We start from the raw sequence: 16,744 nt of genomic DNA on the forward strand, positions 1-16,744 counted from the left end.
TCTTCTTTTGTCCGGCGAGAGGCCAGGCCAGACCGCGCCGTAAATTACATTACAGCGAATAATTATTGTTCTTCATTAAGCAGGAAGTGCGCGGAGTTGCATGTTGCGACAAAAGCGTTCGACATTAGAGATCTGCCGCCCACTCGGCCCCCGTTGCTCTTTGTTCGAGAAACGATGTATCGCGCGTCGCCGCCGTCGTCGTCGCCTCTCTCGAGGAGGGCCGGTTTGCAGGAGGATGAGAGGCAAAAAAATCGGAGGGGGGGGAGGAGAATCGAAACGGAGAGACGAGTGCGGCCAGTCGGAGAGCAACGCCGACAAAATCGTGGATTTAGCGCGGGAATCGGTAACGCGGCATGGCTGCGGGGACGATAAATTGGTATGGCCAACTGCTCGAGCCAACGAGCCGTGTCCAGTTTGCCAGCCCTCAGTAGAGCGACGGAGAGGGAGAGACGGCGGACGAGAGTTGTCGCGCGCGCGGAGGGGGGGGGGCGGAAGGGCGAGAGGGACTATCCCGACATTCACCGCACGCTATTCTTCATACTCCATTATCCGTGCTCTACTCCACTCTACTCCATTATGCCGGCACCGCGTATAAACGACGAGTCGCGCCGCCCCCGACCCTCCCGACGAACCACCGTGTGTCCATCAGGTCGTCCTCTGCCCTGTGCAACAGCGATAAACACTAGCCGGTGCGGTGGCTCGGTTATCGAATGAGAAAAGTACGCCGCTTTAAACGGACCACTTCGTAATTCCGTGTCAAACCCTCCCGGGCGGGAGTGCGCGCGTTGCTCCTTCGGCGATTTTTCAAGTCGGCCCTTCGCACCCCCGACCAGCTCGCGTGCGTAATGATCGTCGGAGGTTCCCGGCGAGAGATAGCGCGGATCTCTGCCGAGGATCGCGATTCGCTTCAACTTTGCTTTAAAGCGTAAGTCGTAGACAAATTGACCAACCACGATCGATTATTTTGTTTTTTCAATAAACGAGATATGATTGGTCAATTTGTTTACCGCTTACGTCTTAAAGCAAGGTCGTAGACAAGGTTGTAGACAACTTAGACCGCGTTAAGCATCATTCCACCTTCTTTTGGCGTAAGACGTGCATCACAATAGTGATAGAATGACGCTTACAGCGCGTGAACAGCCGAAGAAGAACGCAGTCATAACGTCACACGCGCCTTAGTAACGTCTGAATTCGCGGAGCCGCTTATTGTATAATTGATATTGGCATTTGCAAATTTGAAAGCGCGTCCTCAAAAGTAGGTCGCCATAATGCCAAGATACGTAATTCACGGTGATAAACTTAACTCGGCGTACTGGATGTGAAACGCGCCTTCATCATGTACGTACATATACGTACCACTTGGCTGCGAGGCAGACGCGAATTCCCCTCACGAGACCAGGTTTAATTAAATCTTTTGCAAATTTGCATATACGCACTTCCGTCAGTGAGAATCCTTTAGAACCCTCGGCGCGTTACCGAGACCCTTGTAGAGATTCGTTTCCCTACCTGTGTTATGTAGATCCCGCCGCCAGTCCTCCGAGATGATAATAATCTGAGCGAAGACGACTTCGAGGGAGCAAGGAGCAACGGAGGTCCGAAAAATAAGGCGCTAAAAGGAAACAGAAAAACAGAAGACGATAGAAAATGCGAGTGTTAGACAACGGAAAGTAAGGTGTTCTATAATAAAAAAAAAGGGGGAGGGGGGCCAAAAAAAAGAAGAACAAAGAATGTAATCCCAAGATACACGCAAAGGATGTGACTTCTGAATCGTGCGAAGTTCCAGGATAAACGGATCGGCGGGGGACGCACGGCGTGGGATGATTGAAGAGAAGTCACATGGATCATATTTTGAAATACACTTTTACTTCGACTCGGTCAAAAACTACGATAACAATAGGTCGGTAGATATGTATATCGGAAATCATTCTTCGGAAACGCAGGGTGCTCGTCGCCGGCTTACAAAAACGGATAAGCCTCGCCGGCGCGGCGCGGTGCTTCCCGCGAAAATCATTTCGCGAGTCGCTTCACGAGCTTTCGTTTCTTTCGCGGTAATTTCGATGTAAGGTCTTCGATGCCGGTACGACCACACGTTCGTTCGTTCGTTCGTTCGTTCGTTCGTTCGTTGAATACTCGCGAGCTTTTCGTCGCCCACGCGCTCCCCGACACGGTTTTCACGCGGGAGGAGACTTTTTCTCTCCTCGCACGCGCACACGCGCGCGTACGAATCAAATCCCATTCGATTTTATCGCCGGCTTCACCCGAACGTGACCGCACGTGACAGCCTTTCGCGAATCAGGCGATTCCCCGAGATAATCGAAGGTCGGCTGCGAATATCTCGCCAAAAGCGCGGAGCCGGATTTCTTCTGTCCGAAAGTTCTTGCTGCTGCTGTTGTTTGGGGGGAAACGCGAACGGGTCGAAGGGAAACTGAACGCGCCACCGTGCCAGATATACCGTGTGTATGTACAGAGAAATGAAGCTGACCGTCCACATCAGCCTCGACGATATTGCACGATCCCGCAGCACTCGGTCGCAATTATACTATGAAAACGTAATCGATGAAATAAATTAGCGCGTCGCGTCGTTTGAAACGCCGACGGATAATGATTCGATGAAACGACAATGATCTAGCTATGTACACGTATATACATCCCGTCGATATCGTTATTATTATCGTCGTTATCGTCGTCACCGTCGTCGTCCTTGTCATCGTCGTCATAATCACTTTCACACATCCACACTCGCTCTTTTCTTTCGTTCTCTCTCTCTCTCTCTCTCTCTCTCTCTTTCATATACGCACACGGAATCCGTTCTCACTTAATTACAACTCCTCCTCGCCCATTCACTCATCTAAGGATTCGTTGGCGCGAGACACAACCGGTGAAAGAAGAATTGCGAAACCCCTTCCGGAGCTTCCCGGGAGAGCGTGTGCTTCTCGACGAACGGACTCGCCGCGAGTTCTTCACGCGGATCGAGCGCGGAGTTATTAATGCCCACTAATATAGTGCTAGTTTGTCCTCGAAGAATCGACACAGTCCACGACGGTCCTCGCGGGGAGAACCACGACGACACCCGGCGAGCGATACCCTGAAGAGAGCGATCCGCGCGACCCTCCATTCGCGCTCTTCCCCGCGGAAGACCGACGGAGAGACGGCCGAGCGAGTGGTTCAACCGCTCGACGGCCGACTCATCCGGCAAGTGAACGCGCGCTTCCGCTCCTCAGTACGGTCTCCAGACGTTGTTGTCCGGTCTGACCTCCTCTTGCCTGACGCTGCAACTGTCCGCGACGGCCCTTTGTTCCGCGCTCTCCGAATTCTGGAACTGATTCCCGTACAGCTGGGAGTAGAGGATGCTGGGCAGCACGCCCGGCGTCGGGAAGTAGTTGCCGTAATTCTGCCCAAAGCCCTGCTCCTCATGCACCGGGCTCTCGGTCGTGCTGGAGTCGGTGGAGAGCGATCGGGGCGACACGTAGTCCTGGTACCTGGACTGGCTGGAACTGCCGGACATGAGGCTGCTCAGCGGGTCCAACGGATCGGATTGGCCCGGCGTCGTGGTGTCCGGCACAACTGTGACATTCGGCGTAAGAGACGCTACGTTCAGTCCGCTGCCGACTAGCTAATGACGAACTACGCGTGTGTCCTCGCTCGCGAGAGCCGTGACTTTGCCATCGATCCTGCCGACCTGTGACCTCTCCAACCATGAGGCCCATATTCTAGCGATTGCAGAGACTAATAAGACTGATAAGAGAAATCAATATCACTGGAGCGAGTTCGACGACTTTCGTTCGTGTATTTATTACGAGAGGAAGATGGTGAAAAAGAAAAGGAATCGCGAGGTGTCTTGTTCGAAATATAGGAAAAGTGACTACACTGAGAGAAATCCTGCGAAATTTATAGTCACTTTCGGCCGCAACTGTATCTTCTTCTGCTTTTAACTCGAAAAACTGTACGCTGTGATAGAACTGTGTAACTGTGATAGAAAATTATAGATGAATTAACCAGGAAGTGGACAACCAAACGCGTTCCGGTTGGAGGAGATAGAATTTTCGATTATAAGAGCTAATAATATTCGTTTTTATAACCAGAAATCCTATTTCTTTCAACCAAAACGCGTTTGGTTGCCTACTTTCCAGTTAATTCAACGATAATTTTCGATGTAATAACAATATGCATAAACGTACTTAATATATTTGATAATTGTGACTATGATCATCATAGTGAAAGAATTACAGTCAGGAAAACCAATTTTCTAGTAAGTGTTACTATAGTGTTAGTGATAATAATCTTACATGCATGTTGTTATCACTATTTTTGTAGCTCAAACTATAAAAAGGTTATGGTTGGGACCAAAAATAACTATAACTTCTCTCATTGTTGTGTTATAATTTAATGAGTATATTTTCTTTTCCCGGCGCAATGGAAATCTCGTAAAACTGTGCTGTAAAACTGATCCTTGCAGTCAAACTTCCCCATTGTCAATTCACTTCTTTTAAAACTATATTGTAAAATAGCCTTGTGACTGGCTCAATTGTGGATCCTTAATATAAAAAAAGTATATGTATGTAAAATTATTATCACCAACCCTATAACATACTAAAAAAATTGGTTCTCCTGATTACAATTCTTTCATTTATGCGATTATAGTTACAAATACCGACATTTTTTTCAATGTACGTTCTAGAAGGAACACTTCGCAATCGCGGAACAGTGAAAACGGAATCTCAATATGTTTCTTTCGAAACCTAAACGTTCCTCCTATATTCCGAAGAAAACATAAACGAAACGCTCGGCGAACCTGCCCCGACCAATTCATCTATTTCTCCGACGGTCCGCAGTCCCGACAAGAATCCCGAGCGTGATACTCCGCGAACGCGTAGTGATTAGCAGCTCGCGCTTTCGCGCGATTAACGGGACGATTAGAGCGAGTGGAAGTTCGAGTGAGCGATAACCCCATGGTTGGTTTCTGCGCGCCACAGCGAGACTGGAGGACGACGATCGTGCTGGACTTACGAGAGGAGACCGCGGAGAAGGCGTCCTGCTGCGGCGTGGAGCCCGTTCCGGTGCCGGATGTGACGGTCGAGCCCGCCGTCGAGTCCGGTGCCGTCGGTGTGCTCATGGAGGCCGTGCCGGCGAAGGACGCCAACGTGGACGACGGCGGAGGTGGCGGAGGAGGTGGCGGCGGGGGTGGAAACGACGCCTGTGCGGCGCACGACGACAGGGGACCCGGAAGGTAACCGGCGTAGCCGGCCGTGCTGCCGTACCCCCAAGAATTGCTCGCTGTCAGGCCGAACTGGGACATATCTAAAGAAATCCTGCCGTTTGCACGTCTCCTTTTCCCGCGGCTCAGCGCGACAAGCACGGGGATGAGGAATCGACGAAAGAGGGTTTTGCGGACGGACGATGACGGTGGTTTGAGCGAGTGCGAATGGAGGAAGAAGCCGGCAGCGGCGGGTCGCGTCGGGAAAGCGATCGACGAACGAAAGAACAATTAGCAGGTTCGTATATACAGCGTATAAATAACACAAAGCACGCTAATATAAAAACATCGATAACATCCACATCGGGAACGGCGACGGACGGCGGCGTCGCGTCGGCGAAAAAGATAAATAATATTTCTCTGCCGTGCGATCGGACGAATACAACAACGGGAGAAGGAGCGAGGGAAAAGGCGAGACGGGGGAAATTTCTGCCGGATTATATGCCAATTCGAATCACTTGGCGAGATGCATCGGCGGTGGCGGCGGTCCAGCGCTCGCCCCTTGGCGGATGTATTTTTGCGGGGTATAGGCAGCATCCCCGATAGATTTTCCAATGAGTCACGGGGCTTGAATGCAGAAAGGACGAGAGCTCGGCCCGCGAGAGGGACGCGGGCGGATGGGCGGCGGAGGGGGACGGATGGAGGGGTACATCGAGATCAAAGGGTTGGTCATCCCCCCGCGTAGCTGGGGCCAACTCAAATAACCAAGCTCGCCTCGGCGAGCGCCACCGGACCGTCGTCACGAGAGCTAACCCTAAATACTGCTACCCGCCGGGGTGCTTTCACGTCCTTCGGCACCACCGGATTCCTTGCGGTCCGAAGAGAAGCCTCCCTTTTTACGGAAAATCGCCGAAAGTTGCGCGAGTCCGTCCGAAGTATTCCAGGACCGCCGCGGGATTCGAATACCGGATTGAATCCTGAAGCGAGTTTATTTCGTCTCTCCTCTCACTCTCGCTCCGTCTCGCATGAGAGCCACGTAGAAGCTTCCAGCGAGCAATCCTCGAGCGAACGTCTTACTTCGCTCGGCGCGAAACGCGCGCTCGTATATTGAAATGTGCGAGGGGAAATAATGAATCGCAATGCCGCGCGGCTCGAACTTTCGCGATTTTATTAAAGAGGAAAAGTATAACCGCGCGGAGTGTCTCTCGAAATGGAAACCGCCCAGCGTCAAGCATGTATAGTAGGAGAATAATACGGTCGCGTACGCGTATTATCGGACGACGGGATGCTCGATGAGGGAAAAAAGCTAATAAAGGAAATATTCGGCGTGCTTCGTATTTTATCGGGAAATTTAGCAGCGGAGCAGTCCGCCCTCGCGTCTGAGGTAACTCATTAAAACGGCTGATCTCGAATTATTGTTTAAGCTTTTTTTTCCTCGTCTCTTCTTGCACGCGCTGCCAGAACCGTTTATCGATACACACCCGAGAAAAGTATTGAAAATTTTATCGTGCAAGTATCGTACGCGCGCACGAATCGTCGCGCGGCTATCAGGCTTTTGATCGCGCCCCGATCAGCAGTGCAATATTAATCAACGATCGAAGACTTGTTCCCCCTTTTTTTTTTTCATTTTATTCTCCCTCCTTTTCCTTCTTTTTAATAAAATTCAGCGGGCAACATTTTCTCGAAATTACGCTGACAACGCACTTTGCGCGCAAACTCGCGAATCCACGTTATGAACGCGGAGGGAAGGTGAAGCTGCGCCCCCAAAACAGGGAGCCAACCGACTGGGACGCGCTTCCGTGGCAACCCCTTTAATATAATATTTAATCTAGCTTTGAACAGGCTTGCGGTTTCCGCCTCTGAAGCCGAGAAGCTAGCTACCGAGCCTACCCAAAAGCTGTGCTTCTGTACTCAGACCGGTAGCGTCTGGTTGGAAATATTCCCGAACTCGGCGGAAGCCATCCACTCGATGACAAAAATTATTTAAATTTCATAACTACTGGCGAGAGACTACGCGAGCGAAATAACGTCGCAATATGAAGAAAATCCGTATCAGAGGGTACACCGTTCTCTAATCCTTCTTGAGCGCGTTTGAAACCGACTTCTCAGAAAAGTCAGTTTTTCTTATTCTAGGCAAACTTTTGCTTCTTATATGTCATAATTATGAACTTTCATTAAACAAAAGCTAGATCTGTTAAATTTGAATGAGTGATAAACGCCAATAGGCCTTTTATTTCAATTAAAATTCTGAAAGGTCTGGTTGATAGTTCTGAATTATTAGAGACACTCACATTAAATACGTCCTTTATGTCTTTTAGAAGATATTCACTTTTTTATGTTAAATTACACCGTAGATTTTATAAATCTGAACCAATCAATAGATCATGTTTGTTTGCGAATCATTTTAATAGTAGACTTTTATTTTGTCATTTAAAACTGTCATTATAAAAAAAACTTCTGATTTCTTTTATACGTTCTTTTATAATATTATTTATACGTATGTTTCTTCTCCCAAATGATTTTAATTATGTATATCAAAGGGAAGCATTTCGGTAAGTGCATGAAACAAATAAATAAAAATATGACAAATATTTTGTACGAGTCACAATTTAACGTATCTCATTTTTCACTTCCTTAGATATTCCAAATCTTCAAGATACGCAAATGGTATATCGAAAAATGTACGTTTCAACCTCGAAATAAACGAGAAATCTCCGGAATGATCGAACGGTTTTTCCAAAACACGTCGAATGTTGAAAAGCGTCGCAACCCTTCTGCCGCCGATTGCCACTGCAAATTCATCGAATGACCGGCTGCGGAGAGAAAAACACACATGCACAGAGCAAGCGGTCGGGCGGGGTGCTCAAAGTCGTGCGAGCGCGATTTGCGAGGATTACGATCATGCGGAGGGGGGAGTCCGTTCGGTTACTTACTCTGACAATTGCCAGGCATCGCGTGTCTGAAGGAAGACAACGGATCCCTCGGCTGCAGCGGATTCGGTAGCGGTTGCAACGGATTCGGCAGAGGTTGCAACGGATCCACCAAGGGCGAGGCGAAGAACGGGCCGCCCCGTTGCGAGGCGAATGCGAAGGCGTGAAATTGTTGTTGCTGCCCTAAAAGAGACAGCACTGCGATCAACCGTGCGCCTGCCCACTGGACCTCCGGTGCGACATCAATCGTGCGTTTCATTTATCGTCATTCTCCTCCGATCACCACGCGAAAGCGAGCGGGGCAGCGTCGAGCGTTTTATTCACGCATAAATCACGAGTCGAATCCGTCCGAGTCTCGCGACAGCGCGCTGCGGGTTCTACACGATGTCGCAAACGGGTGAAAATACTACACCGTACGCATTCATCTCTCTCTCTTTCTCTTCCTTTCTTTTTGCTGGTTCCTTTTCTCGTTTTCATCCCCGACACACACAATTGCCGCGTAAGCCGCATCTTTTATCTATCGAAACGACAAACGGAACGATACCGGAACCGAACACCGTCCCTTCGGTAGCCGGAGGGGACGAACGAGGGAGAGACACGAGAGAGGCACCGATATATTTTATTTCCCTGCGACGGTGTCGCCAACCCAATTAAAGACGTCCCAACAGGCGGACGTCCTATCCAGGCTGTCCCCCGGCTAGAGGTCGCCGCACGGACAGCGCTACTACGTGCGTTCCCTTCCCCTAAAGGCAACGATCCGAACGTGGAAGGCACCGGAGGCCAGAGAGACCGACGGAGGGTCGCGACGCAGGGCGGGAAGGGAGAGACGGTGGACTCTCCCACCGTCCTGATAATCCAATCGAAGCCCTAATTCTAACTCGGCAACCCGAAATTCCCGCCGGTTTGCTGAATAGGGTACGCTCGATCCGGGGACACAATGGGGGCGCGACGGCGGAATACCGACGGGTACCGAGACTAACGAGATCCTGTTAAACGACCGGCGATTCGAGCACGCCGCAGAGCCCGGGAGGAGCTCGGAAGAAAATTCGATGGGTCGTACGGGTTTCTTAGGTGGGACGCCTTTTATTTCGCGAGCGAGCTAGAGAGGATGAATCACATTTCGCCGCGGGCTCAAGTCGCTTCTCGGGGGTGGCCCCGGTGCCTCCGAGCAGGGAGCACGCGATCGGCGCGCGTTCGAAACCCGAGGATTTGTTTCGAGACAGTCTTCCGACGAGAGTGCGGCGGCCTGATAGATTTAATAAATTATGCCGCTCGACCCGCGAATTTATCACGCCACCCTAACCCTTTGAGCCCGGCGTACCGTTCTTCCCAGTATTTCATTAGGCGGTGAGCACCCGTGCGACCCTCCGAATGGATGCGCGCGGACGATCGTTGGCTCGTCCGAAACCGCTCCCGACTGTCTCTCTCGCGAGTCAGCGTTACCCCGTTGACCGATTTCTCGCGAGACTAACTTGGCGTTCCCGACCAGCATTTTCCGCAAAGTGTCCCGCTCTGCGAGACGATACACCTCGTCGATCCGTTACCGGCTGGATTCGGCCACTCCAACCATCGCACGCCGGCATTTTCTGATTTATTCTTTCGCGGAGTACGAGGCGCGCGCTTGGCGATTGGACGAAGTCGTAAGTCCCCGGCAAGTCGCGGCTATCGATTTCATTGGACACCCTCTTTACGCGCCGTGACTGCCAGGGAATTTCTCGAGAGTTAGCAGCTGGCAACGACAGATCCTCATTTCGTTCCGTCGCCAACCCCGCTTCCTCTCTCTCTCTCTCTCTACTTCCCTCCTGCACCCTCGCTCTACTACCACTCAACCCGCGTCCTGAAATCGGCTCCTCTCGACGCGCGCGCTGGATGGCGGCGCCGCATCCGTTTTCGATCTTCCCGGGGTCGCCGAGGACCGCGTTTCGTTTGTCGAAGATGTTCGCGAACCTTCCGGGACCGAGCCGGCGTCGAACGGGCGAGAGAGTCTTCGCGAGCAGCATCCCGTAGCCCGGGCTAAACTTCCCTCAATCAATTTCCTTGGCCCCGCAACCTTTCCGCGGCAGCGGCAACGGCCACCTTCGGCTACCAGACGAGGGTAGAATGTGTAATGAATTGCTTGTTTAATTAATTACAACCCTCCGGAGGTATTCGACCGGCGTTGCCTTACGTAAGATTCATTCGTTCGTTCTCTCGCGTCGATCGCCCGATGCAGAAAAGCGCGATTTGTAGAAGGGACCGCTTCCGAACGCACGTTCGTCCGTTCGTCAAAGGGTCGACAACACGAGAGACACTCCCGGCGCGTGAGACACCGTGAAACTGCTAATTAAAACACGTTACCGAAGGAAAGTGCGCAGCCGGCTGTTCCCCCGGCGCTTTTAAAAACGATCTCGACGCGGAAGAATACAGAAGTAAACGCGCATGGCGCGTGAAAACGTAATAGACGATCCTCAAAGTCCACGTTGAAGGCTGAGATAAAGACACGCGGGGGGTCAGGCGCCCGAAAGAAGCGCACAAGGACCACCCAAGAGGCCCTTTCATCTCGCGCCGCCACCCTTGAATTTGTCGCGCCATTGCCCCGATCTAGCGAACGGTTTGTTTTCATAGAAGACTCAAAGCGCCGACTTGACGAATGCTTACTTCCTACGTTTTGTGCGTTACCCTAACGATCCCTAAAATTTTATATCCGTTTTTCTTTCTTCTTTTTCTCCTTCTTCTCTCTTTCCCTCTCCCTCTCTCTCTCGTTCATTCGCTCGCTCACCCGAAAAAGTTCTCGACGTGACGTGTTTTTAGACGAGGAGGAATGTAAATCTCAACTTCGGCTTGACTAAAATTGACAGCCGAGAGGAGGAAACGCACGATCTTCATCGGCGATTCGTACAACGAGAGACGGTGGAAAAAATGTCACACCATCCTCGCGCGAGCTGACGATTAATTAATAACATTAATATCGCGAGAGGAATTACTCCTCCGAAATGTCACGCAGTGTTTTGCTTGGATGCGCGTCTCCGAGCGGTACACCGAAATTTCGCGTTTTCATATTTTGGATTTATGACGGAAGTTTCGTGGGTGGTCCGCAGATGCGGCCAAGCCGGCGGATGTGGTCGCAATTTCCCAAGGTACCAAACTTATGCCGTGCCACCCAGGGACCGCCTCGATATATTAAAGCTATCGGATATTTTTGGTGCGCCTTCAGGGACGACACGGGCTCTCTATTACGCGTATTAGCGTCCTAAGATCCAATGCCGCGGCGAGATTCATCGTGCATTGCGATGCGGCGCGCGAATATCTCTCGGTGGGTTTAAACGCAGTGCGCGATCGACTTTTTCAGAACAAAGAAGGAAAAAAAAAAAGAAGAGGAGACCCCCCTCCGGAGAAACTTCCCCGCCGCAGAACCGAGATCGAATATGTTTCGCCGTCGTCGAGTGTCCAACTTTGGACTGCGAGACTGAAGAAAATCGCACGTCCGTCGCGCGCGCGACGCCGCAAATTGGTGCGCCTGGGACTAAATTTTCGGGGGCGTACAATACGTTACGCGGTAGCTTATGTAACAAACGGGGAATGAGAAAGAGAAAGAGAGAGGGAGGGAGCGAGAGACACGCTTTGTCCCCTTCCCGCCCCGTGGAAGACAACGTCGACGAGCCCGACTACTGCGCGCGACCTACCGAAATAACGGGGATTCTCCCCGGTAATTGTATGTCTCGGCGGCAGTAGCTCGCGGAGGAGTTCTCTCGCGGCCGGATATCCGCGAAGTTTGTAGGCGTCGCCTGCGTTTTGGCTAAAGCGCCGCGATACACCTCTCCGCTCGGGCAACGCCCGCAGCTCTTTGTCAATGTTATGGCGCCCGGTGCCCCCGCGGTTATAAATAATGGCAATTGCGCGAAACTTAGCCTCGGAGGTAACGGCCGACCAGCGCGAAGCCGCACGCTCGGGCCATTTCGAACTTGCGGCTTTTACTGCCTCCGGTGCCATGCCGCTCGTTCGTTAGGCATTACGATCGTTTCGGGAGATTCCCCGGTAGCCGTTCGTGTGTTACGCGCGAGAGAGCGCGTATGTGCGCCCCCAGGCCGAATTTCCGCAACGCGGCCGTTACCGTCCGGAATCTCGAGGAATCGCGCGCGACCGTTCGAAGCGAAAGCACGGAGCCAGCGAGGCGGCCGTGAGTTCGGTGAGGCGTCGGAGAAGCAGCCGCTACTCTCCTCCTCTCTTATCGACTAATAATAGTAACAATAATAAGATGTAATAAATATGTATAAGAATAGCAATGCTTACAGTGATACTCACTGGTCTTGGATCGCGGTTCGCGCGGCCCATCCACCGTCACCTTGATGGCCTTGCTGTAGGTGGCGACTTGAGGCGGCGTAGTCGACACCGTTATCGTTAAGGTGAAGCTCTTGCCTGCAACACAAACCAGACGACTTGCGCGTCACGACGATCGCGACGTGTTGTTATCCGCGATACCGCTTTAACCGCTTTTCGTCGCATCGCTCTTTTCTTTCGTTATTTTCGCTCATTTATAACGCTAGCGGAACACACCTATCGTCCTCACCGCACGCGCAGTTTTTTTTTTGGATCGTTTCGAGGCCCCCGCGTGATCGCATACTATTTGGGGAGCGACGGGGAATTAGATTTCCAAAAACGAGGAGGACGATGCGCACGGCCGGGGACGTTTTTAGCGTCGGCTCCCGTCCCGCGACGCGTCGATCCGTGGACGCGCCTATTCAGCTGGCGTCGAAAGTTCGCAAACGCGGTTAGCCGGGCGAAACTCCGCGGTAACCGAATTACACGTCGGTAATGTATCGAGGGCGTCGTCGACGGTGACGGTGGCCAGCCAGCGCGGCCGAGTTAAGGGAACAGGGTGGCCGTTCGAGGAGGGTTGGGCGACGGAGGGGGTGGCGGAGATCGCGTGATGCTAAAAAGCCTCGGTTACGCGCGAAATAATGTCGTGGAAAAAGCGAGCGGATAGGCGGAGGAGCGAACGAACGGACAGGCGGACGAGACGCGTGCAACGGTACACCGCAATTTCATCCCGCGAGGTTTAAGCGCCGAAACTCCGCGGCGAAAACTCGCCGCCGGCGGCGCGATCGATTCGGCCGCGCAAGCACGCGATAAAGCGCGCGAAAGCGTGCCGCGCGAAAAGTCGCCGGTGCAAAAATTGCGCGCGTGATAACGTTGCGCGCGCGGAGGTTCACCGCAATTTTCACCCACCCCTTTCCTCTCTTTCTCTCGCTCGCCCGCTCGCTCTCGTCCATCAACGCGCACGCCGCCCCGTTTCGTCCGGCCGACGAAAGCGTTTTTTCTCCCCCGTCGCGAATTTTATTTGTTAGACGACGCGTCGTCGACGGGGCGATGATATTCTCTTTCTCTCTCCGTCTCGCCGCGTCCGCGACGGGAATATAATGATCATCTTACTAACCCACATATCGCGCACTCTCTTGCGCAATAAATGTACTTCGAGGCGTGTTTTCTTGAAATTAGATACGATAATGCTGCAAGGTAGTGCGCTTTTACCCGCCGCCAGTTTGCAAAATGAAAGATAACACATTACGTTATTTATATTCGCCCCTAAACGAGTTCCTTCCCGCTAATGCGTTACAACGCTCGCGTTACCCTTTCGAGGAGCCCCGGCCATTACCGTATTTTTCTATCGGACCCATTAGATACGTTTTCCGCGGCGGAGCCGCGATAATCGATCGCCGCGCGGAGCTCAACCTTCGACCTGGAGACTACCACCTCCGCCGAGACACGGGGCGTCGATAGAGAGACGGGAAAAAGTTCCGCCGCGGTGTGACGTAAGATGATCGATGCCAGGGAAAAAAGGAGTGCGCGCAGCCGAGAAAGGCGGACGGGCGAGCACCGGAGAAATAATGGCGAGTGTCGAGCGTGGCCACACGGCGGTTCGCCACGCGAGCTTTTCGTTTTCCAGCGGGGATTCCCCCTCGGTTTGGCTGCGAGTCACGCCATCCTCAGTCGAGCCCTGCCAGCCAGCCAACCGTCCAACCTTTTCACCTCCACCGACGGAGTCGATGCTTCCAGTTAGGTAGGTACGCGTAGGTACACGGGTATCACCCTCGGTGCCAGTCGCCGTACGGCCATTAAAGGTCGTCCGCCACCCTTACGTATCTTTTAAACGCTCGCCTTGTTAACCCGCCCGAACAAGCCCCCGGCGCCACTTTGTTTCCGATCCGGTCTTTCTTACCCCCCCCCCGCCCCGCTACGATAACGCGNTAACGCGGAATCGGCTAAGTGGGCTTGTTCTCGGGGAATCGATTCGTGACGCGAGGCACGAAATGAGTTTCTCTATGCGGCTGATATCGGTCGGGTGATCATTTTTCGAGTCTTCTTGAAGAGCGGTATATCGTCGTCGAATTCATCGGGAAAAACGGACGGGAAGTCGGGACGCTCTCTCGTAACCATTCCGCTGATTATGCTCGTTAGCAGCACGGTCGTCGTCTCTCTGCGAGCGTGTGGAACAACTACGCGTGCATACACGTGTCCCGGCATTGTACGGCGTTGTCGGCTACGCGCTGTCGGGCCAATTAATTAATTTCAATTTTCCCCGAACGAAACGCAAATGCGCAATTGCAGCCTGATAACGAATTGATTACGGTCAGGAACTGCCACCGTCATCGTGAGCGACTGCCCGTTTTTCTTTCCGCCGAGGCTGAAACGAGCCTCGTGCGTTACGGACGATAAATTAACATCTCGCGAGCGAACGCGTGTCGCTTCGATGTGTTCCGTGGATTTTTATTGCGTGCGGCCGCGCACACACACACACACACACCAAACCCGGCGAATTGTGCCGGCACGTGCCATCAATTTTAATCATCGCGCGCCTGTTTATACACGCGCGCGTAAATCTTTCCGCGGCGATTGTGAGGTTTTATCCTCGGTGGAGTCGCGTTCAGCGCGCCGCTTTAAATGTTATTTCACGCGAATCCGCGCGAATGATCTCCGCTCGTCAACGGTGACTCGCGAAACTTCCAGTCCGAGCGTTTACCCGCCGCCGAAAGTCGCTTTCATTCCCTCCCTCCCCCCGTTCTTGTTGCTGTTGTATATTACAAGGACAATGATTAATAGGTTTCGGAAGGAGTGGCGTTCTAGAAAAGCAACTTGGTAAGATCGGCGACGTTCCCGCGAAGGTTTATTCGCGGCAGCAAAGTCGAAGGATACCCGGCTGCTACGGGTCGGAACTATAAGCGCGCAAATGATCTATCTCGTTAAAGGGCTTAGGGCCGAAGGGAACAATCCGGTACCTTCGGGGTAGACTTTGCAGTGATGGAGCAGGCATTACGGTCGAACGTGCGGGAAGGGGGTTACGGCTTATCATCGATATTGCAAAGCTCTCGACTATCGTGGCAGTACGCTCAACCTTGTCCGGGCTAAAAGCGGTTTTAGGCGAAGACAAAAGCACGGTGTCGGCGCGGCGCGCTTAACGAACCCTTAAATTTATCGAGACGGTAACTCCGAGAGATGTCTTGTTTCTGTCGATCGCACGGATGCGTAACTTCGAGAGATTTAGAATATATTTTAAACGTGTGTAATTGTTTTCCTATGTTTTCCTGTCGCACAAGGATTAATTAGACGCGCGAGGCGGAAGAGAGAGAATGAGCATAAAAAAGAGAGAGACAGCAGCTGAAGGGAATTTCTAATCTTCCTGCGAATCGGAAGGACAAAATCCTTCTCTCACGGAGGTTCCGTACGTGCGAATATTTCCACGCTCGACAAACGAGAGGATCATTAAGAATTCGCGGGAGTTCGGGCACATCGGTTCCCAGGGAATATTCAAGGATCCGGGGAGCCGTTAGGAATCCTGACGAGAGAGAGACACTTCTCTTACATTCTTCATCCTAGCTTATGTTAATTCCGCGCTCGGCGAAAACAATTGAGAGCTAATCCCAGACAAATGACTGACGCGTTCCCGTGAACCCCGGGGAAGAGAGTTTCCCCCCGTCTCTTAGCTGGGGAATTTGCGAGTATCCTGATTCGCGTGCGATTAGCCTCGCCTTTACCGACACGATCGAAAATATAACAATAACGGTGCGTCTCTAAGAACTCTGTCGTCGTCACGATTTCTGCCAATCGTTTCTCGCGCACGTCAACACCGACGGTCGATTTCAAAAATTGCCTCACGCACAACCGTTCGCAACGAGTTGTCAAGTAAGTCAAACAACTTTATTGATGTCATTAGAAGTGGGTCGGACGGCAACTACCTTAAGTATTGCGTTAATCCAGAAGTGGCGGGAGTTCAAAAGACACAGTTAGACGAAATACCGGCTCTAATAACGTTAATTAAAACTCAACTGAAACCTCAATTAATATCACCCACCCCTGCTGGGTGCTTCTCGGGCGTCGGCGGTGCTCCTTGGAGCGACGCTCCGTCGCACTCGTCCCTCGTCGTTTCGCCCTTTCGCCGACGCGAGAGGCCGGGCGGCGGCAAAGGAGCGGTGAAAGAGAGAGAGAGAGAGAGGAGAAGGTCGCACGGCGGTGCGGACAAATAAAAGCCATTACCCACCCCAAGGCGTCTTCTCGGATCCACCTCTGCCCGCCCGCGCCAAGAGCCAACCCCCGAGAACTCGCGCCGGAGACGAGACTTTTCCACGACGGGCCGAGGAAAAACGGG

The 16,744-nt window shown here is 52.2% G+C and overlaps 1 protein-coding gene across 3 annotated transcripts in view; it reads right to left on the reverse strand.

Moving 5' to 3' along the window:
- Positions 1–1,865: 1,865 nt before the first annotated feature.
- Positions 1,866–16,744, reverse strand: part of LOC106745960 (runt-related transcription factor 1-like) — a 108,000-nt gene continuing 93,121 nt past the window's right edge. Inside the window, exons 4-7 of one of the 3 annotated variants that reach the window (XM_014622031.1) lie at positions 12,406–12,519; positions 8,128–8,322; positions 5,008–5,298; positions 1,866–3,564 (exon numbers count right to left, since the gene is read on the reverse strand). In XM_014622031.1, the coding sequence (XP_014477517.1) occupies positions 3,218–3,564; positions 5,008–5,298; positions 8,128–8,322; positions 12,406–12,519 (947 nt within the window). In that variant the 3' untranslated portion in view covers positions 1,866–3,217. Of the gene's footprint in view, positions 3,565–5,007; positions 5,299–8,127; positions 8,323–12,393; positions 12,520–16,744 lie in introns of all 3 variants that reach the window. The other 2 variants (XM_014622034.1, XM_014622032.1) reach the window with 2 other exon arrangements.

This window comes from Dinoponera quadriceps, unplaced genomic scaffold (genome assembly GCF_001313825.1).
Source record: "Dinoponera quadriceps isolate SergipeBrazil2010 unplaced genomic scaffold, ASM131382v1 scaffold1872, whole genome shotgun sequence".
NCBI lineage: Eukaryota > Metazoa > Arthropoda > Insecta > Hymenoptera > Formicidae > Dinoponera > Dinoponera quadriceps.